The 27,126-nt window shown below is 50.1% G+C and overlaps 1 protein-coding gene across 1 annotated transcript in view; it reads right to left on the bottom strand.

Moving 5' to 3' along the window:
- ABCA4 (ATP binding cassette subfamily A member 4) overlaps positions 1 to 26,472 on the bottom strand; it is a 141,286-nt gene extending 114,814 nt beyond the window's left edge. The window contains 6 exon segments of the mRNA XM_055139903.1: positions 1,141 to 1,338; positions 6,548 to 6,675; positions 12,306 to 12,445; positions 15,529 to 15,670; positions 17,290 to 17,383; positions 26,401 to 26,472. Coding sequence (XP_054995878.1) covers positions 1,141 to 1,338; positions 6,548 to 6,675; positions 12,306 to 12,445; positions 15,529 to 15,670; positions 17,290 to 17,383; positions 26,401 to 26,466 — 768 coding nt within the window. The 5' untranslated portion in view covers positions 26,467 to 26,472.
- Between the last annotated feature and the right edge of the window lie 654 nt (positions 26,473 to 27,126).

Below are 27,126 nucleotides of genomic sequence, written 5' to 3' on the forward strand. Positions count from 1 at the left end.
CAGAGGACTCTGGGATATGTTTCTAGAGCAGAGGGTTGAGCTTGATAGGAGCAGGACTTACTGAGTTTTTGAGACCATGAAAATTTTTTGTTCTTCTCTCCCAAAAGTAAGTTTTAGAGCCACGAGCAGACCCACAGAAAAAAGCACAAAGCTTTCATTTATTGAAATGTGTTCAATGTTTTGTGTGGACTTTTCTCCCTGAGTTTTTTTTTTTCCTACCAATTGACAATGCATTGTATTTGTTTAATGGGGTCAGGAAAGGTCACCTACAATGAGGAAACGGCCAGCAGGGACTAAAAGCAGAGCTTCTCATCCTCCTCCTCCTTTCCATGTGCTCGAGGCGGTGGACTCAGTCCAAGTTGCAGATGGACTCAGACCTGCCTCAACTTCCCACCTGATGTTGATCCTGAGAGAGACCCCAGGGCTGGGCCACTGCTCTAGAAATACGGCCCATCGGTATTTGGAAATGGACTCCTGGGGTTCCCTCAAGAATTCTCTTGACAGTGATAGTTAGAAATGATCACCCTGGACAAGAACTGAGTGCTGAAAGTAGGTGAAGGGATATATACATCATGACCTTTCAGTGCCTGTATTACAAACCACAGTGCAGAGAGAGAGAGAGAGTCAGAGAGACAGATGGACAGATAGACAGACAGAAGAGAGACAGAGAAAAAGAAAAGTTCCTGCTATGGAGGAAAGTGGGGGGTTCTGGAGAGAAACTGAGGAAATGTACACTTGTGAAGGAATGGGTGTTGGAACATTGTATGACTGAAACCCAATCATGAACAACTTTGCATCCGTGTGCTCATGGCAATTCAATAAAAATAAGTAATAAAAGGAAAATCATTTTTAAAAAATTGTCTTGAAAGACCAGACTAGAGGAGATGTGAAGCCAGTGGTAGAAGGTCAAGGGCTCTTCATTGGTGGTGGTAGGAGGGGGGTAGGAAGTTTGTATATCAGTACCACAAAGTTAACGCTATTGTAGCTTCCTAAACTATAATAAATTAAAAGAGAAATTGCCTGGAACCTTGACTCACGCTCTCCCCAGCTGTCCACTCAGGAGTTTCCTGATGGCTGACCCAGACCCCTCAGGATCTGGGATGACCTCTGAGCGGGCAAGCCACTAGCTAGTGCCCTTACCACACGGATGAGCTTGAAGAAGTCCACATTGGCATACAGCGTGTCTTCCACCCACTGCAGGGTTCCCTGAGAGAGGGGGCACAGGGCCTCCCGCACCGTCCGCGCCCCTCGGCGCTGGCTGAAGATGAGGAAGCGTTCCAGCAGCGCCTCACTGCACGCTATGTCCTTGAGCGCAAGGTCCGGGACTCCATGAGCAAACTGCAGTGGAAAGAAGTGGCATGGGGAAGTTTTCCAGAGCGAGAGAACATCACCAACCTCCTAAACTGCCACCATTTCCACACACACACAGTCTGTTGAGTGCATGGCCAGGAGAATTAAGATTGCGGATGGAATCAAGGCTGCTCACTAGTCATGAGACTTTACGAGGAGATTATTCAGGATTATCTAGAGGACCCGACATAATCAACCGCAAGGACCCTCTCATGTGGAAAAGGGAGGAAGTAAGCCCTTCTGAGGAAGGCTTGGCCAGCCTCTGAAAATGAGAATACATCTTCTGAGTTCATGGGAGCAAGGACTGTGGACAGCCTCCAAAACAGGCGAGAAAAAGGAATCAGGCATCAAGGCCCCCCAGTAAGGAGGAACAGTAGCTCCGCTGACACTTTGACTTTCAGACTTCCGGCTTCCTGAACTCAAAGATGATAAATTGGTGTTGTTTGAAACCATTGAGTTCATGATCATTTGTTACAGCTGCATTAGAAATGGAATATATTCCCAAGGCTCACTGTATCAAAGAATCATTTAAAGCTTGAGGAACCAAGGTAAAGGTGCTTGCCAACTTTACAAATGGTCCCCCGAGCGCCACCAGGAGTCACTCTTGGGTACAGCTGGGTGTGGCCCAATACCCCACCCTAAACACATTTTGGTTTTCAATGGAAAGATCCCCTCTTAGCAAGGATGCTTGGTGTGGGTGAGACTAGGACACACTTTAAGTGCCGGTAGATGTCCCAAACACAAAAGACAAAACACCTCTCCTCACCAAACTGAGCAGATAAAAATACTGACTCAATCCTTTCAGGAGGCAACAATTTTCCATATGAAAATATCCCAAATAAAATCCCAAAGAGATGTGCTCGTTTTCATATATATATGCATATATATGAAATATATATGAAATTTGACTAGGCAGGCTATGTTTTATCTGATGCCTCTGACTCATGGATATCCAACGTGCTTGATCACTGGCGGGGTGCATGGACAGGGGCTCTTAAAATACCATCCCTGGAATGGCCTCTGGGATCTGAGGAGGCTGACCACGGTCCAAGGGGTCTTGATCACCCAGAGCAGCAACTGACCACCGAGAGCCAGGCTCTGCCAGGAGTGGTCCTGTTCTGAATATCACAAATGAATTTCTGAGCATCCCTGGCTCTGAAGTCTTTGCAAGAATCTCCAGTGCTACATTCTTCTGGTCTGGAGAGCAGGTGCAGACCCTCACACCCTCTGCTCTGTCCAGATCCCACAGGGAAACCTGGTCCCTAACGAGACCCAGTCATGGTTGCCCAGGGGCTGGGCACAAGCCTTTCAGGGTTCTGTAGCAGGAGACAGCTTCCCAGTTTTGCCTGCTCCTAACTTCTTACCTGTAGGGAAACCCCCTTTCCCTACACTCATCCCAGAATCTGAAATGTTTTGACGTAGATGGAATTAGTCTGTTCTTTTTGTCCAAACTTCTCATATTACAGAGGAGAAAAGGGAGGAGCAAGGAGGATTTAGGAGACCAGAAGAAGTTACCCATCAGGCAAGTGGGAAATCTGGGACCCAGGGAAGGCTCCTGGCTTATTTTCTCTCCCCCTCACTGCTCCTTCACTGAGTCCCTGCTCTGCCAGGATGAAGAGAGCTACCGGGCACCCACAGGGAATAGACAAATCTGTGACCCCTCAAGGAGATCACCACCACGCTGGAAATACAGATAGCTGTGAGCACTGGGTGGGGAAAACTCAAACCCAAACACAGAAAAGATAGGGCAAGGAGTGCCACTAAAAAAAGTCCTGCTAGGAATGATCCTTGAGCACAGAGCCAGGAATAATTCCTGAGTTCTACTGGGTGTGCCCCCCAACAAAATGCAAAAAACAAAAAACGTAGTGTTTTCTGGATCCTTACTAGGTGCCAGCAGTGTTCTAAGTAGTTTACTATCAATTCCTTGAACCCCCAACCACCATAGATAGCAAACACTTTTATCATTCCTGTTTTGTAAAGGAAACCGAGGCACAGAGTGGTTAAGCAAGTAGCTTCAGGTCACACTGTTACTGTGGCTGGCTAAGTTATGAACCAGAAGCCTGTCCAGAACCATTTGAGAGCCCTTTGTCAAATAGGGAGGGGGGGAGGGCAGGACAAAGAAACGAGGGCTTATGAATGATTTCACTGCGGCAACAATTATGCTGAGTCTTAAAACCTGTCTGGGAATTGTTAGAGCCTGAGGTGAGGCTGGCGAGGGGCCACAGATCTGCCCAGTTCTTGCTGTCTTCTTGGCCTCTGAATGGTGCAGGGAGGAGCACTGCCCATAGAGGTATGTACCCTGCAGGCACCAAGCAGGATGGGCCTGGAAGGACCATTTCAGTGAAGACCCTTGGTCTTGAGAAGACCCTTGGTCCACCCAGTCCTGAATGCCACACCTCTGTTTGACCAGATGGATCAATTCATTATACAGTCACAGGCCTCGGACTGCAGTTGAAAGTCAAAGTCAAGTTGACCCAGGTCCACTGATACATTTTTCCCCTTGTACCCCTGGGTCCCACACTCACAGATTCAGTGAACTGCACTCACTCTGTGTCGAGTCAGAGGAGGCAGAGTCCAAGGACTGTCTCTAAAGGACTTGAACCACCACTGAGAGGACAGCCTGCAGGGTTCTGAGACCAATCCCTGTAGGGCCAACTTCAGTTAAGTTTGGGGGAGTTAAAAAACACCAAGCAGGAGGGTCAGTGGCTCTTTCCCCCATGAGCACTTGTGTTAAATAAAGTAGTGAGTGCACGGCTACTGCGTCTCAGTCTGAGGTGTGTGCTCTTTTGGCTCTTTCCACTGGGCTGAAGCCCACGTTCTCTGCTGAGTGCAAAATACACCTTTCCCTCCCTCCTTGGAGTTCCCTAAATAAAACGAGTTTATTTAAAAATAAATAAATAAATAAATAAATAAATAAATAAATAAATAAAACAGAATTCAACAACTAAGCCATGAATAGAGTTCAGTTCCTCAGCTGCCCTGGCCCCCTGCCCAGTGCCCGTCTGTCCTGGGGACTGAATGTTCACGTTGGACAGCTCAGGGAGCGAGAACATGGCCTCCGGGGAGGGTTGTTCCAAGGGAGAGAGGGAAGGCCTCGTGGAGCCGGGGAGCAGGGGACCGGGAGGAAGAGGCAGCTGAGGGGGCTGCTCTCTGTGACTGCCCCGAGTCAGTGCAGGGACCTCTACTCCCACCTAAGCCCTGGGGTCTGCCACCTGGGACAAGCCAGCCACATGTCACAGAGGCATGACCCTGTGAGCCCGTCCCCTTCTCCACACATGAACGGCCCCAGGCCCGCTGCCAGCATCAGGGTGACTAGTTAGCCAGCAGTCCAAATGTCACATGGCCTGGGAAAGGGAAAGAAATTCCCCCTAAATTCCTGCCCTTATCTCCATCTCCCTTTTATGACCCACTGAAAGCCATCACTGGCATTTCCAGGACTCGAGTTTTACGAGCTGAAGAGAAAGCGAAGGGGAAGAGGAGCCGCTGGGGGCAGCTCCCTGGGCAGGCCTGGCATGCTCTGTGGGTTAACACACTAGCCCCGTTATCATTTCAGTGAAGACCCTTGGCCATGAGAAGCCAGGAAGTCAGATCCGGGTTTCTTGACTCTTGTGCAGAGAACAAGCTTCAAAACCGATTTTGAATCCCTGGCACCACATATGGTCCCTTGTGTACCATCAGGGATCACGCCCTGGTGGGACCCCCTCTGTCCCCCATCCCATGGCAGAATCAACCTCACACCATGAAAATACACACCCAGGATGCTCCAGACCAGGGACCCAAATCAGAGTCAGCCAGGAACCCCTGGAGGGCTGGTGAAAACCCAGGACACAAGCCCAGCCTGAGGCAGGGCCTAGGAGTTTGCATTCTTTACTGGCTTCCCTTCTTGTTGATGGGTCTGGTTGGAGACCCACTTTGAGGACTGGGGTTCTCACTTCAGCTTGAGAACTTCTAAACTGCAGGAAGGGGCAGACCCCACCATGGGCCTGGGAAGACCAGGTTCCTCTTTAGTTCTAGAGAGGGAGGGAGTCACCGAGTTGGACGCTGCCTTGGGGTCTCCAGGAGGGCTGGTGGGAAGGTCACAGTAGCTCGCAGATGAGAGTCACGTGTGCTTGGCAAATGCGGGAGTTTCGAATAAATGGGGGAGGTTCTGAAAACAGACAAAAGAGCTATGGGGCACAGGAGCAGTCAGATATGCAAGAGGCATAGAAGGCGCTGGTGGGGTCTGAAAAAAAGTGGCACAGGAAGTCAGGGGTCCATGCTGCCTTTATCAAGTTTCCCCGCACCCCTGAACACTGTATGGATAGTGTTCCCCTCGCCTCCCTTATTGCCCAGCTGCCTTCTCCTCAGCCAGGTCTTTTCTAAGATCCTTCCTCAGGAAGACCTTCTTCTGTGGCCATCTCACTTAATATGGCCTCACCCCAGGCCAGAGAGATATTACAGCGGGTAGGGTGACTGTCTTCATGCTGCTGATCCAGGTTTGATCCCTGGTGCTGCTTATGGTCCCTGAGTCAGGAGTGATCCCTGAGCACAGAACCAGGAGTAAGCCCTGAGCACCAACAGGTATGGCTCAAACACTCCCTCCCCCCCAGTAAATTAAAACAGGCAAACAAAACTGTCCCATCCCATGCTTTCCAGGGCTTCTCTACCCTTTTTTTTTGTTTTTCTGTAAGGCCACGTGTGGTGGTGCTCAGGACTTACTCCATGCTCATAAATTTAGCACGACTTAGGGGGCCAACTCGGGTTCCATGGAGAGAACCCAGGTTGGCTGCATGCAAGATAAGTGCCCTTCACTGTACTATCTCTCCAGCTTCCACTTTTGCTTCTTTGATTCTTACCTGTGGCCCTGAGAAATGCACACTCTGGGAGTGAGGTGCTTGGTCCATATCGCTCACATTTTTTTTTCATACCTAAAAATGCCCTAGATACATGATTATTAATTAATGCCCCAAGATACCTCGATTGCCTCGGCTCTAAGAAGAGTCTGGACCCTAAGATTCCTATACACACTAAGCATCTGTGGTGCTTTCAGTGTTTCTGGAATTTGTGCCATTTCAGAACCCTGGGCCAGAAAAGCGCATCCTCTCAGGCCCTTTTCCTGAACATGAATTATGGATTCCACATGTGAAAGGAGCAAGAGGGAAAAGCTAGGGTGAGCCAGGCCTTTCCCGGAGACCCCTAGCTAATGATGTCGACCTACCTGCTCAGGACGAACTTGGGAGCTGACCAGAAGGTGGGCAACCGAGTCAGACAGGCCAATGTTTTTCACCAGGAATAGTGTCAGTGCTTCTTCGTGTTTGAGGATGTCCTGAATGCGCATCCCCTTTCCTGTATAACAATGACAGAGCAGAGGACGTGGGATCAAAAGCTGGGGGCAGGCATCTAGAATGGATTGAAAACATTTCTACTGGGACTCTTGGAAGAAAGCTCTGTTCTGGGGTGTTCTGGAAGCACCTGGAATCAGGGATCCTGCCGGTGGGTTGTCCCCAACACAGCCACAACATTTCCTGCAAAACAGCCAGGCAGATCTGAGTGCGAAGGTGCAGAAAAGTCAGCATGAGGAGCAGGGGGCTAGTTAGATGTTTTCCCAGGTCGATACAGGACAGTAATCTCAGAAGGGCAATCTCAACCAGAGTGAGGTAACTGTCATCCAGGGAATCTTTGGCAATGTCATGAGGCATTTTTCTGCAAGTGGATAGAGATCAGTGATGCTTCTAACATGCCATATGCACTGGGTGCCCTCACCCCACCCCAGCTTACCCTCCCGTCTCACATAGAACTACCATCAAAAAAACTTTTAAAAAAGCAACCAAAGGACTCTCTGGCCCAAAGTATCAACAGTTGGGAGGCTGTAGCGATAACACAGTGGGTAGGGCGCTTGTCTTACATGCAGCCGACCTGGGTTCGATCCCCGGCATTCTATATAGTCTTCTGAGCACCGCCAGGAGTGATTCCTGAGTGCAAACCCAGGACTAACCCCTGAGTATCATCAGGTGTGGTCTCAAAACAAACAAAAGTACCAACAGTGGGGTGGGGATGTGTCTCAGAAGGCAGCTCAGGGGGAGAGATCAAGTGCCCTATGTGTGAACCCTGGGCTTTATCATCAGAGAAAAGTCATTCGACAACATCGAAAAATAACTACATAAAAACAGACAAGCAGAGAGATCATCTTGTCATCGGCCACCATCCATGTCGCACGTCCTTCTCTCCCAGAAGGGAGCATAACATGACACTCACCATAACAATGCCGCCAGCCCCCGGGCCAGGCTGTTTCACTCAGGGCGCCCCAGAGGGGTGCGGGTGAGACCCCTCCCCACCCCAAGGGACCCAGCCCGGGCAGCTGAAAGCCCCCAGAACTCAACCGCCGCCATGGTCACAGCCGCTCTCCTCATACTCAGGCCGAGCTTCACCCACAAGTGAACCTATTCCTGGACCGCACAGCCGCATCCTTGGCCACGAGACACTTCATACAACACACCTACCCATACTCCAAGAGTACCACACCACATTTGATGAGGTTCAAAGTAGAAGGTAACCAATTTTAGAGAGAAATATTTTTTACAGATATATATACATATATATGCATATATATGTAATATATATGTGTATATATATGTATATATATATATAAAAGCACACAAGGCTCAACCTTTAACAACATGTTAGTGATCTCTTATAGAAGGGTTTAATGGCCCCTGGGTGAAATACAACAATTTTCACACTCTTTCCTCTGAGTATACTTTTTTTGTAGCATTTTAAGTGTTTTTTCATAACAATACAAAATATAATATTTCGGTTCTGCTTTGGAACAAGGATTGGGGTTCAGGATGGAACCACCCAAAATATGGTGGTGGGAAGATGCAATGGTGGTGGGATTGGTGTTTGAATATTAAATGTAATCAAATATTTTTAACTCCTTTATAAAATAAAAATAATAATTAAAAAAAAAACCCAGACAAGCAGAAATTCCAAGTGTCCACAGAGCTAAGAAACAAAAGAACCACTCCAGAAATGGAGGGGCCATGTACGGTGTTCCCCTTGTAGTGGTCAGGGGTCTGAAGCTCCTTCTCGGCATTTCTGCCATCACACTAAGTCTCCAGGCTATGGGTGTTTTCACCAACTAGGAGATAATGCCCTTTGGGGCAAGAAAATTTTTAAGTGGGATAAAGGGGATGGTTGTTGCCTGGGCTTGCAATTGCATGCCCTGATCTGCCCCAGTCACACTCCCTCCAAGCCTCAAGAAGTAGAAATTTTTTTACATGGAGGCATGAAGGGTGCCTAGCAGTTAAGGTGACCTTGGGGCAGGTGACTGAACATCTCTGCACTTTCTACAGCTGTCTCCTGGGGATATCGGGGTGGCGGGGGTGGAGGGGAGGGATAAGGAATGGTAGGTAGGGTTTCAGCTCCCAGGTCTGCAGACCGTAAGTGCTCATCTGGCTGCATGTTTTACCCTACTAGCCTCTCCCAGGGGACTCACACCCACCTCCACCACCTGTTTCCAGGGTCAACACAGCCTGCAGCTGGCCTCTGCCACGGTGAGGGAAGAGCTGGCGAGAGCGGAGGGGCACAGCTCCAGGTATTTGTGAAACCATTTCAACATCAAAGGAACGATTGCGTGGCACAGTCTGTTTCTCCCCACCCCTCCAGGAGCTCAGTGAACTGCTCTTTCTTTATTCTCATTTAATTACTTTACCCTCATCCTAACACTCTAGAGTGCCGCCCTGTCCAGTCCCCCAATTTTCCCCTCACCAGGCACCAGGCCAGGAGGCATCCTCCCTGACTGCTTACCCTTCTGTTCTCAGGGTGGAGATGGGGGTTTCGGGATTGGGATGGGGGGCTCTCCCTGTCCTGTGCACTTTGCTGTGACTTTCCTCTGGAAAGGGCAGGAGTCAACACACAGGCCTGCGTGAACAACTCAGGCCAAGGTCACCAGCCCTGACATTTCCACACACCAGCAGCTACCATGGGTGGCCCTCATGGCTGGCCCTTTGCTAGGAAAAACCCAAAGGCTTTGATAGAGGGGGAGATACGGTACAAGAAGATGCCCAAGCAGACAGAGAGCTGCCTCTAGAGCCCTCTGGCCTGTCTTACTCCTGCCTGCCCTCCTTGTTGGCCGTGTAAGCCTGGTCACCTCCTCATCCAGCTCTCCCTGCCTTTCAGCCTTCCTCTGGGCTGCCAGCTCAACTGTTCCTCTCCAGTCCCTTCCTACACGGCAAGACAGAAACACAGTCCTTAGCAAACACCACGTGCCTACAATCTCTCCAGCTTGGCTGGAGATCTCTATGGCTCTGGCTGCTGTACTCTGTCTTAGATTCTGTCTAGCAATATTGAGCACCCTCTTATGAGTCCTTGAGGTTACCTCTCTCCCATACCCAGCATTCGAGTCTGCCATGGAATCAGGGCCTCCTAACTGTGGAATCACAGGAGGTGCCAATAAATACTTTTGTTGTCTTGACTGGGAGTCAGGGCCCCCATTTGACTGTTTATCTCTGTTATTCTTTAACTCGCTCACCCAACCTTACATACAAATAATTTGCTGGGGAGAGGGAGACCTGGAGTGATTCCAACCCCCTCCCCCAGGTGCCTTTGAGACAGGGGTGGTGGTGGGAGGAGGGACAGGGTAGGAGCTGGTCCCATAGCCCTGAGGAGGGAAGGGGCCACCCAGGAGGGAGACAAGACCCCCACATGGAAGAGGTGACCGATACCAGACTAGTCTCCTGAGGGAGAAATGTGAACTGGGTACCGGAGGGGAGAAAAATACATTTTTTGCTTAAAATGTGGTTCTTCTTGTTCTCTTCCTTGGGAAGATTAGCATTAGGGGGTTGGGGTCCGCCAGGCCCCAGGAGCTGAGGGAAGCTTCGGGCCAGCTGGGGTGGGTGGGAAGCCTGCAGAATGTGGGAGGTACAGGGGAAGGTGTTGGGAAGATGATTGAGAGGCCCAAGCTGGCTGGGGGGTGAGAGGAGAGGGGGCTTTGGGCTGGTCTTTTGACTGCTAATCCTCCCCTGCTGAGAAATGCAGCCCTACAGGTTTGCTGGGGAGAAGGGCGCCGCCTGGGTCAGCCATCACATACTTTCCCAGGTCACTGTGGAGCTGCCAGGCAAAAGGGCACCCAGCCGCAGCCCCGCCTCCTCCCAGAGGCTTAACCCTCCACGGGGCACTTGGGGACCAGGACTCCTGGGCCCCAGGAAAGACTCCAGAGTCTTCTGCAATGGGTTTCTGTTCCCCAGCCCGGAACTCCAACAGAGACCAAGTCCCTGGACTTGGGAAGGGTCCCTGTGCTCACTCTCACAACCACCAGGCTCAGGGGATCTCAGTCCCCCTCATGTTTTTGGGGGGAGCCTTGGTGAGTGGGCCCCTGTCCCTCCTTTCCAGCCTCCAAACTGAAGGTTCTCCTGCCACAGCCTTTCTGCTCTGCCCGCAGGCCCGCAGAAGCGGCCTCTTGCCTGCCAGTTCCCAGCTAGTGAGGCTTGCGTTGGGTCCCAAGGCTCCTTTGGGGTTTCCTAGAGCCACAGCCAAGAGCACAGAGAAGCCTTGGTCTGGGGTGACTTTGTCAACTCGTCCTCTGGGCTGCACACTGAAAGGACGGCAGTGCCGGGTGGTGGGAGGCAGCACTCGCGGTGAGGACAGCCTGTCCGAGTGCTCCCAGATGCCCAGGAAGGGTGCTCTTTAGTGGGTGGCTCCTCTTTCCCCCTCCTCCCAGAGTGATCGCCGTGCTCACACCTTTCCAACTTCTTCCAGCCTTGGCTCACTGAGCTTGCGTCCAACACAGCAAGGCGCCAGAGAACACAGGAGGGGTGATCTGGTGGCAGGAGGTGACTATGGGAGGCACAGGAGATCAGCTTTTTCTTTTTTCTCTCTTGATTTTACTTTATTTTTTATGTTTTTCCGCCACACCTCGTGATGCTCAGGGCTTGTTCCTGGCAGGCTTGGGAGACCATATGTGGTGCTGGGGATAAAAACCCAGTCAGCAGCATGCAGGCAAGTGTCTTCCCTACTGTAATAACTCTCTGACCCCCCCTTTTAAAAAAAGTTTGGTAATATCTCCAAGGACCCAAAAACAAAATGCAGAAAAGATATTGCACTCCTATGTTCATTGCAGCACTATTACAATAGCCGAAATCTGCAAATAACCCAAGAATAGATGATTGGATAAAGAAATTATCACACACACACACACACACACACACACACACACACACACACCAATACTATTCAGCTGTAAGAAAAGATGAAGTTATGTAATTTGCTGATACATGGATGGATCTGGAGAGTCTGATGCTGAATTGAATGAGTCAGAGAGAGAGGGACAGACTTAGAATGACCTCACTCATATGTGAGATATAAAGAAACATAGGGCTGGAGCGATAGCACAGCAGTAGTGTGTTCGCCTTTCACGCAGCCTACCCAGCCGACCCGTGTTCGATTCCTTTGCCCCTCTCGGAAAGCCTGGCAAGCTACCAAGAGTATCGCGCCCGCACGGCAGAGCCTGGCAAGCTACCCATTGCATATTTGATATGCCAGAAACCAGTATCAATAAGTCTCACACTGAGAGACGTTACTGGTGCCCACTCGAACAAATCGATGAGCAACGGGATGACAGTGACAGTGACAGTAATGGAATAACTAAAGCTCAAAGGCATTAGAAATGAAGAGCAGGAGAACAGGTCCTTAGTAGAAAGCTTGCTACTGAGGTAGTAGGGGGAGCGGGTGGGGGCAAGGGCAGCAAAGGGAGATGGGATAAGTCTGGGAAGTGACCACGATGACAATGAAAGAGGGAATGGTCATTCTGGACCAGGACTAGGTGCTGAAAGGAGATAAGGTGCCAGCTCCAGCTCTAACCCTTCCAGCCCCACCCCCTTGAGTGTTTCCTGCCTTTTCTGTTCCCCCTTCCTGCGCCTTGAATATCTCAGATGGGTGAGGCAGGAGATAGTGAGGAGTCACCCCACACCTTCCGTTACCTGCAACTCTCTCAGGGTGTGTCCTGAGGGTGTTCATCAGCTGGGATAAGGTGCGCAGCTCTGCCCAGACTTGGCCCAGATGCTGGCTCTCTGGGGCATCCATGAGGAGCTGTTGGAAATCTTGATACACCCTTGCCAGGCTGGAAAGAAAACAAGCCTCATCAATGAAGAGAGATACCATTTGTTCTTTTTTTCCTTCTTGGTTTTTGGACCACTCCTGGCAGTTCTCAGGAATCACTCCTTGCAGGATTGAGGGATTAAATGGGGTGCTGGGGATCGAATCCACACAGGGAACGTGCAAGGCAAGCACCCCACCTGCTGTACTATCACTCTAACCCAGGAGAGTTGTCATTTTCATGATAACTTCTGTGCTGTTTTGTAAGGTGACACATGTGTCCTACACATTATGTCGCCTTCCAATGCTTCCAAGGGAAAACAAGGAAGAGGCTAGTCACTCCTTAGCACATAGAGAGCAACAGCCAGGGAGCACTTTGTCCATCTTGGAGCTGGACCAGATCTGGTCACCTCTCAGCCCTGTGCTCTGTGTCCCATGTCCAAAGAAGCATTTTGTTTTATTATTTAGTTTTGGGGGTGGTTTGGTCCATACCCCATGGTACACAGGGCTTAAGCTTTGGCCATACCCCGTGGTACTCAGGTACTCAGTTCCTCCCTACAGATGTAAGCACCTGAGCACATCTACATGTATATACACACGCTGGTGCACACATGCTCCCCTCTGCAATGGCAGATTCAACAAGGAAAGCAGAACAGACTAATTAGATTTGTTCCAAGGAATCTGAATGCACAGGTTGAGTCTGAGGTTCTGTGATGCATCTGGGCATTGAGAAGCAGAAGACCTTGGTACGTGGAGACGTTGGTACATGGTGAACAGGGCAGATGCCCAGAGGCAAGCTGCACCTTGCAAACCCAGATGGGAGAAAACAGCTCCTGATGACCTCCAGTTCTCATCTGCTCATCCTGGAACTGCCTCACTGCCCTTGGCTTTGCAAGGTCTAGTATCCCAAGCATACTTCTGGGACTTAAGCTTGGGAGTGGGGGATGGGGTGTGTTTGGGTGTTCTAAGTAAAAGATCTGTGAATAATAAGTCAATATCTCACTCTGTGTGTGAGTGTTTGAAAGAGAAAACCCAAATATCTGCTTCATATGCCAAATCCATCTGCAATCTAAAGGCCTCCTTCCAGAAATCCCACCCTGAGATCTTGAGACACTGCCAGTCAGTCCTAAATCAGTTCTATTCTGCTCCAGGGACCCTCTGCTGAGACACCCCAGGACTCTCCCTGCTTGATAGCATCACCCCACAGGAAGTCCTGGACACGTGATGGATGATTTTCCCCAGACACCTCCAAGAGATGAAAGCTGGATTGTGAGTTTGCAGGCAGTGTTTGCTGCCACATGAGCCCCACTGAAATGTCACCTCCGTGACATTCCCAGGAAGACAGGTGTTGCCTCTTTTACCTAACTAGCTCCCGGTGTTAGCAAATGATAGGCGCATGACAATCTGGGCACTTTGCGGGGGGGGGGGGGGCGGGAAGCAGCCGTTGTCTGTTCTTAGTGGGAGTTACCAAATATTCTTTGGGTTGGACTGATAGCACAGCGGTTGGGCGTTTGCCTTTCACGAGGCCGACCCGAGTTCGATTCCTCCACCTCTCTCAGAGAGCCCGGCAAGCTACCGAGAGTATCGAGCTCTCGCAGCAGAGCCTGGCAAGCTACCCGTGCATATTGGATAAGTCTTTCAATGAGAGACATTACTGGTGCCCACTCGAACAAATTGATGAGCAACGGGATGACAGTGATTGATTTCACAATAAGTCAAAAGACAGTTTTGTCCTAGAGAAATTTTAGTCAAAATTCCTCCAAGAAAAAGCTGGAGGAGTCAAGGGTCTCAGTTTCCATCTGACCTGGAGTATCTGCGGATGGGGTGAAGTGTTTGCAGCTGGACTGCAGGTGTAGGTCCAGACAGCCCAGTGGGTGCAAGAGAACCTCCTCTTTCCTGAGCCCTGGAAATCGGACTCACCCACATCACATCGCTCACCTCCTGGTCTATGGGGTGACCCAAAACTAGTGGTAGAATTTCAAGTCAAAACCCAGAGCAAGAGGCTGGAGCAATAGTACAGCGGGTAGGGCGTTTGCCTTGCACGCGGCCGACCCGGGTTTGAATCTCAGCATCCCATATGGTCCCTGGAGCACTGCCAGGAGTAATTCCTGAGTGCAGAGCCAGGAGTAACCCCTGTGCATCACCAGGTGTGACCCAAAAAGCAAAAAACAGACAAACAAACAAAAAAAACAGAGCAGGAGCATCTACCTAAGACCAGAGATCCTTAACCAGCAGTCTACAAGTTCCATGACATTCTGTCACTGTCACTGTCATCCCGTTGCTCATTGATTTGCTCGAGTGGGCACCAGTAATGTCTCCATTGTGAGACTTGTTGTTACTGTTTTTGGGTCGGGATACTCTCTGTAGCTTGCCGGGATCTCCAAGAGGGGCGGAGGAATTGAACCCGGGTCAGGGGTGGCATGAAAGGCAAACGCCCTACCCGCTATACCATCGCTCCAGCCTACATGACATCCTACCAACTATAATACTTTGTGTGTATGATAAGTTCCTGGGAATGCGGTCCCCAGTTTCCATCAGCTTCTGGGATTGGGTTTCAGCCCCACAAATTAGGAATGACAGCTCTGCAGCCATATGCAGGCCTTCCCTGGCCCAGGGAGCAGGAGGCAGTTATGACTGAGGATTGGACAGTTGTCCTTTACTCCCCGGGAGACAATTTCAACTTAGATTCACCCACATTCATAGTGTCCTTGACCTTTGCTCCAAGCCTCTCCATGGAGGACAAGCTCTGTCAGGGCGATGTCTGGGGAATGTGACCGGGAGAGTTTTGTGTAGGGTCATTGTTGTTCTCATACTGTGACTCTACACAGAAGATGGAGCCCCTGGCAGTGGGGAGGACACAGTGCTGCGTGGAAGGACTCCAGGTCACAGTGTGGGGATATAAGGACCCATACCTGTGTTACCTATGTTTGAAACTTTCTCCTGGGTGTCCTGGTGGTTAATAGAATGTTCTAGAGAGACAGTGCTGCTCCTTAAGCCACAAAACATTCCCTCCAGGGCTACGGGGAAAATAGGGGAGTAGCCGTGGGTACAGGTTCCTCTCCCACCCCACCGTGAACTTCCCAGCAGGCCGGGAAGCTCAACACTTACATGGAGTTATTATAGTTCGACACAACTCCAGGAGATTCTCCAGGAGTGGGACTTTGAAAACAAGGATTATTCATGTTGCAGAAAATTCCTTGGAGCCATGGCAAAAGTCCTGCTGAGGGCATCGCCTTGTTGGGAAAATGGCCTTGAGGACAGAAAATGAAGAAAGGCATTAATTAGGTCTGGAGGTCAAGCCCAGGCACCCCCTTCTTCAGTTAGGAAGCAGGAGCACCTAAGGTGTGCCCACTCAGGGCCAGGGGCTGGGACAGGCTCTCTTCACTCAAGCCCCCAGTGGAGTGAGGGGACGACAGTGTCTTAGGAGAGTGTGGATGGAAAGGCAGAAAGGGACAGAGGGAGGGGAAGCACATCATTTTCTGGAGGAAGGGGAAAGGAATATTAGCTCAATATGGCTCAGGGACTGGTTGAATACCCAGAAGGAACAGAGATTCATCTGTTCCTCAGCTGTGTTCTGAGTAGCGCTGTCTGTAGCACTGTCATCCCATTGCTCATCGATTTGCTCGAGCGGGCACCAGTAACATCTCCATTGTGAGACCTGTTGTTACTGTTTTTGGCATATCGAATACGCCACGGGTAGCTTGCCAGGCACTGTCATGCGGGCAAGATACTCTTGGTAGCTTGCCAGGCTCTCCGAGAGGGACAGAAGAATCGAACCCGGGTCGGCTGTGTGCAAGGCAAATGCCTTACCCGCTGTGCTATCGCTCCAGCCCTGTATCTCCCTTAAATCTGCTTGCAGGTTGGGGAAGCGAGAAGCTCCTTGGGGATAAGGTACAGAAGCAAGAGTTTGGTGCCCAGGAGGCTGACACTGAACTTGGAACTTAAAGCTCATGGACAGGAGTCAGGAGAAAAGAGAACTGAAGAGCTTTGCAAAATGTCAACTGCCCAGAGGGAGATGTCATCTGACTAAAATTGGGTGCAGACAAGCTCATGCTCAGACCCAGAAAAACTCTCAGATCTGAGAAATAATAGTTTATTAAGCATACTACTTTTTTTTCTTTTTCTTTTGACTTTGAGGTCATACCCTGTGGTACTCAGGGCTCATTCCTGGCTCTATGCTCAGCGGTCATTCTTCGTGCTATTCTAGGGACCATATGCAGTGCCAGAGATCAACCTGGTCAGTCGCATACAAGACATGTGCCCTAACCCCTGTGCTACCTCTCCACCACAAGTATAATAATACCTTATATACCTTCCCTTTCTATTTTTTTTCTAATACCATATATGATATCCCGAAATTGCCTCCAAATATTTTAGGAAACTCACCTGTAATATGCCTCTTTAAAAATCAACAAGACTTTTGATATTTAAAACAAAAACAGAAACTCCAACAGAGAGAAGCTAGGGATTTTGTGCAGGAATAAGGGCAGACACCTGCATGTACCCAAATGAAGTTTAGCTCAGGTGCCACATGGCCTCCAGAACGCTGCTGCGTGGAGCACTGCGTGGAGTGTGCTGGTACCCTAAGCAGCATCACGTTCTCTGCACCCTCAGCACCTAGCACAGAACTGGCCACCTGGGTGACTAAGTAGTGTGAGGCGTGTCCCCAGGTTCCCTGAGCGCCCCTCGAGAGTGCTTCCCTCCCGAGCAAAAACAAAAACTTCAGCAGATGCAAAAACAAACAAAAAATGTACCTGAGCAGATTTGCTTGTGACCCCTCTATTCTCCCCATCCCACCTAGGCCCCTCCCCCAAAGACCTTTCTGAATGGCAGAGCAGGAGCTCCAGGCTGGCCCAGGTCCTCACTTACATTCGTGATGGCTGTAGAGTGGATTGATATTCCTCAACCAGATCAAGACCAGAAATAAAGATAAAGGCCACACAAGTTCCACCACCAAGCGAATCTAGAAGGACACGATGAAATAAAGTCAGACCAGCGATCCTGAGGTTAAGGGTACTTATCAGCGTCTTGCCAGTCTAAGCTATAGGGACTTGAACTGAGGAAGGGGAAGCACATTATTTTGTGGAGGGAGGGGAAAGGAATATTAGCTTTTATCTAAGGTTTCCTTCTTCCATCCACTCTTTTACCCTGCCTCTACCAGGTATTTCAACTCTAAGACTGTGTCCTTGTTGTTGTGGGGAGGGGTGGGGGAAGGGGGGTGGGCGGCGGTAGCAGTGGTGAAGGTGCTATACTGCTTCTGTTTTTAAGGAATCTGCATTAGCTCAGAGCCAGTGTTCTTCCCTTGGCAACTTCTTATGGTTTAAAGAAACAAAGCAAGCCAAACTCCTCCCAAGGATTTTTACAATTCTGGGGGAAACTTCAGGTGTCAATCCAAGGAATTTTACAATTCTGGGGGAAACTTCAGGTGTCAACATATAACTGGAAGTCAGTATTTAAATATAAATTCAATTCAGATTTCAAAACTACTGTCTAAAGTGGTTGTTGCAGCCTGCAGGCTGTGGCTTAGCACTTGAGGGTGGGAGGTGTTGGATTATAGGGGGTGAAGGGAAGACGTCAATCGACAACATCCTAGATCTTTGATCCAACCCCCACTCCAGAAACCTTACGAAAAACCCGAAGATCCCAAGGGCACCTGAAGCATGTTGCAGATAGATAAGTAGCGGGGCTCCTGTACAGAACTTTTGGGGTGAAAAATTTAAGAAATTGGCAAGCCCTGAAACCCAAAGGCATGGAGATCACATCCCTTTTAGATGCAAATCTTAATAAACTCTTTAGAGAAGGAGAAACTGAGGCCCCACCCAAACAAGGGTAAACCCCACTAGAAAAGAAAAAACCACAGGCGATCTGAAGGGTCATGATAAGAATATAAAAGGATGATCAAAAGTATGCCATATGGCCCCAGACTGACTTTTTGTGTAGGTTTTTTGTTTGTTTGTTTTGTTTTTTTAAATCACTGTGAGATATAGTCACAAAGCTGTTCATGATCGGATTTCAGTCATACAATGTTCCATCACCCATGCCTCCACCACCAATGTCCCCAGTATTCATTCTCCCCACCCCAACCACCGCCAGCCTGTCTCTATGGTAGGCATTTTTCTTCTTTCTCTCTGTCTCTCTGTTTCTGTCTGTCTCTGTCTCTGTCTGTCTGTCTGTCTGTCTGTTTGTTTCTCTCTCTCTTTCTCTCTCTCTCTCCTTTTGGGCATTATGGTTTGCAATACAGGTACTGAGAGGTTATCCTGTTTGGTCCTTTACCTACTTTTAGCACACAATTCTTCCAGATTGATTTTTATGTATGCAGAGAACTCTAGACCCAACAATTGGAGAAATTATATATAACCTTCTCCCAAAAGCCGTTCTCTGCATTTTCCCTCTCTGGAAAAGCTTGTCTTATATCTAGAACATGTACCTCTCTCTGTCTCTGTCTCTGTATCTCTGTCTGTCTCTCTATCTCTGTGTGTGTCTCTCGCCTCTTACACTTCTCTAAGTAAACTTCTTTCAGTAAAACTATTTTGCTTCACTATTTTGCGTCCTTCTGAAATTCTTTTCTGTGAGGGAGGCGATGGACCCAGGAAGGATTGTGTTTCCTTTCCTTCAAAGAGCAACTCCTCATTGCAGCCTAAGTCCATAGACCCTGAGAACTTGGGTGGAGGGAACCTGTTCCGTGCCTGCAAAACAAGTTTGCTTTGGGTATAGCTCGGTGAGTGCCGTGGGGGGCTGGTGGGCCATGAGTGTCTATGGGGTAAAGGTGCTCGCTTGGGCAGGTGTTAGCAGTCCTGACCCACACTAGGTGGCTAAGCATTGAGGTGTAGCATCAGGCTGGCCTCATCTGAGGTACAAAGACACACCTGTGGAATGAGTGTGCCTGGGTCGATACTGGGCTCGGAGGCTCCTTGGGAAAGTTGGAGTTGACATGAAGGCTTGTTTTCAGGTTTAAGAATCTGCTCCCGGGGCTGGAGCGATAGCACAGCGGGTAGGGCGTTTGCCTTGCACGCGGCCGACCCGGGTTTGATTCCCAGTATCCCATATGGTCCCCTGAGCACCGCCAGGAGTAATTCCTGAGTGCAGAGCCAGGAATAACCCCTGTGCATTGCTGGGTGTGACCCCCCAAAAAAAAGCAAAAAAAAAAAATTTGTAAGAATCTGCTCCCCTGGGCCGTGGACAGTGGCGCTTCTCTCCCACCTCCCTTCTCAGGGGCTCCTGTGTACGAGCAGGCCGGGAAGAAGCAGTAGGAGTGATACGGGCCTGTGAGGAAACCGGAAGTTGTTCCAAGTATCTCCACCACCGAAATGAGGCTACCAGTCTTGGCTCTGCACATCTGACTCTTCCCTTAAGTCTCAAGTTTACAACATTGGCTTTCTGCCTTCCTTCCAACTAGTGAGATTAGACACTGATTTGGAACTGCAAGATCTGAGATAAGAATCACTTTTGGGGAGCTGGGGAGATAGTTCAGAGAGTTGGACTATGTGCTTTGCCTGTGGGAGCCCCGGATTGAATTGCTGGACCTGCCTAGTCCCCTGGCACTGCCAAGAGTAGCCCATTCCCAAGCAACTCACCAGGAGTGGCTGCCCAGCATCGCCAGGTGTGACTCCTTCCACCCCTCAAAAATAAAAAGCAGAAACAGCTACAAGAAGAATCGCTTCAGGTTGCTTAATCTCTGAGACTTGTTTCCTCATGCATAAAATGGTACTACTTTGTCCTAAAGTATACCCCGAGGGTTGAAAGTATATCAGCGTTCTCAGACTGCTCCCAATTAGCTCTCTGTCCCTGAACAGCCTTTCAGTGTCTTGGGTCTCACGCATTATAATAGGGCGATACCAGAGCCTATGTCTACGAGCAGATACGCGGATGAAGTAACTGAACAGTGTGAAACACCTAAAGCAGAAGCTGGCCCGGGAACGTTTATTGCTGACTCACTTCTTCCAAGGACCCCAAAAACACAATGGGTGGTATACGTGGTGAAGGCAAAGGAACAAGGAGATAAAATTAAAACGCTCAGCCTACGCTTAGGCACTCACAGCCGTGTCCCCTCTACTTCCTTTTTCTAGATTCCCGCTCAGTTGCCGGTGTGGAAGTGCGGGGCTTCCTGGGAAAGTGATCCCGGCTTCCTGCAGGGGGGTGGAGGGCCAGGGCGAGGATCAGGCAGTGGGCCTGTCTGGCCTTGAGGAGAATGGACACCCCGGTCCAGTGCAAAACAGCCCTCTTGGCTCCTGGCATTGTCTGGGTCTTCCTTGTGTTGCTCCCCGCTATGCTGCACTGGCCACACTCTGCCGCTCTTCCCCTCCTGGATTTTTAAGTAGTTTAGTCAGTGATGGGGTAGTGCCTTAAACACAGTTCTTTTTTCAATATTTAGGAGAGTCGCTGGCACATAATAGTTACTGAAGAAACATTTGTTGAGATGAGTCTGCTGCCTGGGCTGGAGCGATAGCACAGCGGGTAGGGCGTTTGCCTTGCATATGGCCGACCCGGGTTCGATTCCTCCGTCCCTCTCGGAGAGCCCGGCAAGCTACCGAGAGTATCCGGCCCGCGCGGCAGAGCCTGGCAAGCTCCCTGTGGCGTATTCGATATGCCAAAACCAGTAACAGGTCTCACAATGGAGATGTAACTGGAGCCCGCTCAAGTAAATTGATGAACAATGGTACGACAGTGCTACAGTGGTCTTTGTGTTGAGAGTCACAGTCCTACCATCCATCGGGAAAGCTTCCTCTTTCTTCTGTTGCCTGACCCTGGGCCTGGCGTGGGCCTTATCTCTGAGTGAGCCGGCTGCCTTCTCCTATAATCCCTGCCCGGCCAGGCCAGTGATCACCTCAGGTGACCCAGATTTCCAGTTCTCACATTGCTGACTGCAGCAGTCCCCTGCAGGGGAGGGGAGTGGGGAGGGGGGACACTAAGCTGAGGCCTGCCTCCCCCTCCCCCGCACCCCCCACATTGGTGCTGCCAGGATCCCTAGAGGGAGGAATCAGTGTGGCTTTTCTTTGAACCCAGCTCAGGTAATTCCATGCACCCCTGGGACAGAGATCCAGGCTGTAGGTAGGGGTGTGTGGGTGCGGGGCGGGGGGGTGGTGAAGGGGGCTTAGAAACACACTTGTTGAGGGGCCTTCGTTGTTACTCTAACTCAGCAGTGTTTGTTTGGGAGGACTGTGTCTCACGCGTCAGTCCTCCACAAAGACCCCCGGCGCTCATTTCCAGCCTTGCTGCAACCACTTCTCCTGCCCACAGACCCCCAGTCAGCGCCCCCACCCCGAAGCGGCATCCTTGTCGCTCTCTGCTGCTCAGCAGGGCAGGCAAGACCCTAGGGAGAAATTCCACAGTGGAATTAAAAACATGTTTTTAGAGCGGCCCTCACTCCCCCCCCCTTCCCTTTAAACATGTCTGTAACTTTAATTAAGCCCAGCCGATGCTCAGAAGGGGCCACGGGCATGTTTTTTTGCAAACTGGTATTTCCTTGTTCTCTGTCTTTTTCTGCCTCCCCTCCCCCGCCCAGTGCTACTCTGTCTGCGTGGGGGAGGAGGGGTCATCGGGAAGGGCAGGGCTGAGTTTGTTTTACGCCCTCCCTTGTTCCACATTCTTCCCTTCCATGGTTTTAGATTTAAAAGTGGGTAGAAATGACGCTGGAAATAAACTGTGGGGGTTTCCAGTCAGCACCTAGAACCTAGGTGGAGTCTCAGCCTGGACAAGTAGGACCAAGCCCTGGCTAGGCTGCCAGCTGCCCGCCTGTGTCCAGGAGCTGCCAGACACCTGGGCCTGGGACAGAGGAAATGAGAAGCCCCCCTAGACTCATGAGGCCTCAGGCCTCCTATGGTTTAGGTAGTTAGAACAGTGTTCATGTTTACAATATCCATATACAAAAAGCAATCTATCCAATCACCACCAAACTGCCCGTAACCCTCCCACCCTGCCCCGCTAGCCTAGTCTTTTTTCCCCCGCTTCTCACTCTTGGTGATCGGTTTGTATTTCGAGGGGTTGTCATTGTTCAGTCTCCTCTATTCCTTTGTTTTGTCTTGCTATATTCCATATGTTTAAGATCATCCAGTCTCTGCCCTTCTCTCTCTGCTCTCACTTACTATGACACCCTCCATTTACATCCACATTGGCAAGGAACTGCATGATTTTGTCCTTTCTTACAGCTGCATAGTACTCTGTTGTGTATGTATTGCACGACTTCTTGATTCACACATCTGTTGTTGGCTATCTGGGTATACAGGATTTCTATATCCTGGCTATTGTGCAAAGTGCTACAATGAACTTAGGGGTGTGTGTGTGTGTGTGTGTGTGTGTGTGTGTGTGTGTGTGTGTGTGTGTGTGTGTGTGTTCTTTTGAAATAGAAGGACATGGAAGCTGGATGGGGGTAATGACATGCAGGAACCTTAGGTTGTGTGCTCAGGTTTAGGGCACAGGAGATCATCTTTCTAAGCCCTCCCCAGGCAGTACTGGGCCACAACAATGGCAACTGTGCATGTGTCACCACGTAGTGGTGATGCACACTTTAGAGGTTAACCGTTTGAGAAGTTGTCTCTGGCCCTTTCCAACCTGTTTCTCTTCTGAGCTCTCACGGTTCCTCCTGGCACTGTGCTGCTATCTCAGTTTTCCCTGTCTTGGTGATTTTTCTCCATCCTCCTGGGAGGGTACCAGCTCCCACCTGGCCGGGACTCCTGAAGGCAAAGGTTGGGGCCCACTCAGCCAGCCCTGTAGTTCAGACCAGAAATGAACTTACATTTACTGTCTGGAGCAGTTGTCCACAGTGCTTCTGGGACTCTCTACACTGCCCTGGTGTGCATGACATATTAGGGGACGCCCTGTCTTCAAACCAGTCTGTCGCACTTGAGAGGTGGGGACAGTGTGGGGCTGCGGGCACGGCTGCAGGGCTGAGTCCCAGGTCAAACCCACAGCACCTACTTTCTCTGAAACCACCTTCCCCACCCTTCCCTGGGGGGCAATGGCGCTCACAGAATGAGGTGAGGGTTATGGTGACAGGACATTGCTGGGCACTTCCTGATACTTGATCAATGTGAACAGAGGAAGGAACAAAAATTGAAGAGGAAGGAGGGCAGAGATCTGAAGATTGTCACTTGAGGCCCTGAAGGGCCTGAGACAGCTGAGTGGGGGGAATGTGGCACCTATTTCCACTCTTGCTCATAATAGTTAACCCCAAACCATGAAAGTCTAAGGGATTAAAAAAACTGGGACTGAATTATGGGCTGAATATGTGGTGCTTTTTTTTTTTTTTTTTTTTTAGAATCACCATTTTGCAGAGGTAGAAGTTTCCAGAAGAACCAAGAGTTTGTGGAAAGAGTCGTGGACCCCTCTTGGAGCTACAGAGGGCTATGGGGGCTGCCGCCCTCTTACCCAGACATCCTGCAAATCCCTGGAATGTGGTGGCAGCGGGAAAGCCAGCCGGAGGCACAGCAGACATTGATCTTACCTTCCAGTCCATCAGGGACTGCAGCCCGGGAATGCGGGCCCAGACGCAGTGCAGCCTGGGAGAGCCCTGCCAAAGGCCCTCAGTTGAAAGGCTCCTCACATTGTAGGACGGCTGGCAACGCACTTGGGAGCACATTGCAGACAGACTCCTTCGACAGGGAGCTCCCATCAACACCAGAGAGAGGGAGCAGAGGCTTGTGACATGCAACTCTGTCTTGCCTTGAAAGGGCGATTCTGGTGCATCCCACCAGGAGTGGGAGCCATTTCTGGCAAATGGTCCTCAGGCATAGTTACAGAGGCCCTCAAAAGCACATTGAAAATAAAATAAAACTGAACTTTGAATTTATTCTTCAAATATTTTGTTGTTGTTGTTTTGGGGCCACACCCAGCAGTGCTCAGGACTTACTCCTGGTTCTGTGCTCAGGGATCATTACTGGTGGGCACAGAGGATCACATGGGGTGCCTGGTTGGCTACGTGCAAAGTAAGTACCTGCCCACTGCACTATTGCTCTGGCCCCTCGGAATCTGAATTTCTTGGGAGTACTAACAGTCAGCTGCTGAATTGTGCCTAGACTACGCACATCCTGTGCACAGGGAATATGATTGACTTGTTTGCTGTTGGCCCAGGGCCTGGGGATGAGTCACACTTGTTGATGAAAGGGACCCATTAGAGATGCATTGCTTTAATTATGAATTTTGTTTTAAGCTTTGTCTATTTTCATCCTAGCAGGGAAGCCCGCAAGCGAGTGGCAGTGGGATCCTGACGTCAAGGCTACTAGGAAAGTTCCACCAACTTCAACAAAGGAAAGCAAGTCTGAGGACTGTATTGTTTTCCACAGAAGCAGGGGGACTCACTTCCCTCCTCCAGCCTTCCAAGTCCTCTCCAAGCCACATGCAACAGAGTGCATCAGGATTGAACTATGTCCACTACCACTTGCAGTTAGGCTAGCTATTAAGCTGTGAAATCAGCTACAAATCCAACTGCTGACCCATCCACCCCCACCTTACGGGGTTGTGTGTGAGACCTGCAGCAGCCTCCTTGTACCCCTTCCTCCCAGGTCTGAGTTTCAACTCCAAACACATCTCTGTCTGCGCAAGCCTCAGTTATTCCTCTTCCTTCCCTTGGTTCTCCGTTCACATGTATTTTGAGGCCTGGAATTTCAACCTTCATATCTCATGATTACCTTTTTTGAGGTGCCAAGGAAATACTTAGCAGTGCTCAGGGGTCGTACCTAGCAGTGCTGGGAGAACCCATTATGGTGCCAAGGATGGAACCCGAATTGGCTATGTGCAAAGTGCACACCTTAACCCCTATGCTATCTCTCCAACCTTGATCAAGCTGTTTTATCTTAGATTTTTCTTTGGAGACTCCCAAATGTGTCTTCAGCCATTCTGCCAGTTAACCCCTTTCTTTCCTAACGTTCCTTTGACTCTCAGAAAAACCCTGTCCTGCCTATATAGACTCATCCTAATTCCAGAGCAAATTTGCTCTCTCCTACAGCAGACAATCTTCCTTGTCCACCCAGCCTCCCTCCATGAGCCTGGATCTCATCTCTCTACACTCAGCCCTTCCCAGTTTCCTCTCCTCCTAATCTGCCCTTCTTCTCCAGCTCTCATAGTCTTTTGCATTTGCATGACTAGGAAACCTTGTAGTACATCACTTCCTCAAAATTGTATTTTTTAAAGAAAAATCACCCTCTACCTTTTTTAAAAAATATAAATCCGTTGGCATTTACACATCCACTTTTGGGATCCTCTGATCCCTCAAGGTTTTTTTGCCTATACTTCTCAGGCGATAACTGGATTATGCTCTTTTTGATTACTCTTGGACCCAAAACACACTTCAGATCTTCCCAGCCCGTGAGGAAGTCCATCCAGGGAAGAATGTGCATTGTGTGTTTAGGTGCCTGGTCCAGCTGCGTGCTTGCTTGCTCTAAGGGGTCAACCAGAGTGTGGGATGGCGAGTAAGGGATTGAAGCTCATTGAATCTACATGTCATCCACTGTAAGATGCACTGCTGATTTCTTAACCGTAAAGGAAGGAAAAGATGTGTCCAGCCAATGACTCGATGGAAGCAGCATCCCACTTTCCAAAAGGTGAAAAAACAGATGACCTCATGGAGTTTGCGGGGCACAGTCGGTTCCCCTCATCCTCCATAACCCCTCTGCAGGAAAGTTCTTGGGGAGCCTGGCTTTCCTTTGAGTGGATTCTCATGGGCTGTGGTTCTTCCCCCTGCAGCATGGATGCCTAAAAGCTGTGGACTGGATTGTGAGGTCAGGGCCAGGGGTGGTCAGGGAAGGATTCCTTCCCTAGGGGGCAAGAGAAGACGGGCATATAACTGTGCTGGGTTGCAGGTGGGCAGCAAAGGCCTCAGGACAGAGAAAGATGGCTTCCCTTGAAGGACACTTGTCACAGAGGCTCACAGTCACTGTCAGTTTACTGCTGCTTCAGAACTAAGGGGCAGCCCGTCCTTGTGCTGCCCTCGCCCACCCTGCTCTTTTCATCCCTATTTATCCTTCCCAACCCCCAGCTGTCTGTTACCTTTTGTCTTTTCCTCAGGGTCCAGTTTTTCCAGAGGAGAAGCTGGATCTGCCTCACACAGCCCATGCTGATGAGCACACAGCCAGGGGTGCTCCCAGTGGCCCTGTGGGGGCCTGGGCTCCGGACGGCAACAGTGACAGACAGAAATTCCTTGGAGCTCTTCTGCCCCGGGCGGCGTGTCCTTCCCTAGCGATTAGAGGCTGCTTTCCCCCTTCAAGCATAATCCTTTTAAGTCCATGAGAGCCCTTGGTGGGGGGAAGCTGACAGTCACTGTGGGCTCCTTTATGAGAAAGAGGAGCATAAAGACAGAGGGACTGAACACCAATGGAATTCAGGAGGGGCCGTTTTATGAATAACCAAAACCCTTCTCCATCAATAGGGGTCCTGCAGGAAGTGCTGTAGGAACTGACCTTCCTATGTGGGACAAAACCTCTGCACAAATATAGGCTGGGTTCAGTCTACAATCTGGGTTTGACAGCCCTTGGAAGTTCAGTCATCCCATTTGCAAGTCCCAGGTGATCCCTCCCTCTGTGAGCCTTTCATCTTGCTCTCTAGGTGCTACATTTTGCCTTCATCCACCCATCCATCATCCATCCACCCATCCATCATCCATCCACCCATCCATCCACCCATCCATCCACCCATCCATCTGTTCGTCCGTCCTTCCGTCCATCCATCCATCCATCCACCCACCCACCCATCCACCCATCATCCAACCATCCATCT

Source organism: Sorex araneus, chromosome 5, assembly GCF_027595985.1.
Source record: "Sorex araneus isolate mSorAra2 chromosome 5, mSorAra2.pri, whole genome shotgun sequence".
Taxonomy (NCBI): domain Eukaryota; kingdom Metazoa; phylum Chordata; class Mammalia; order Eulipotyphla; family Soricidae; genus Sorex; species Sorex araneus.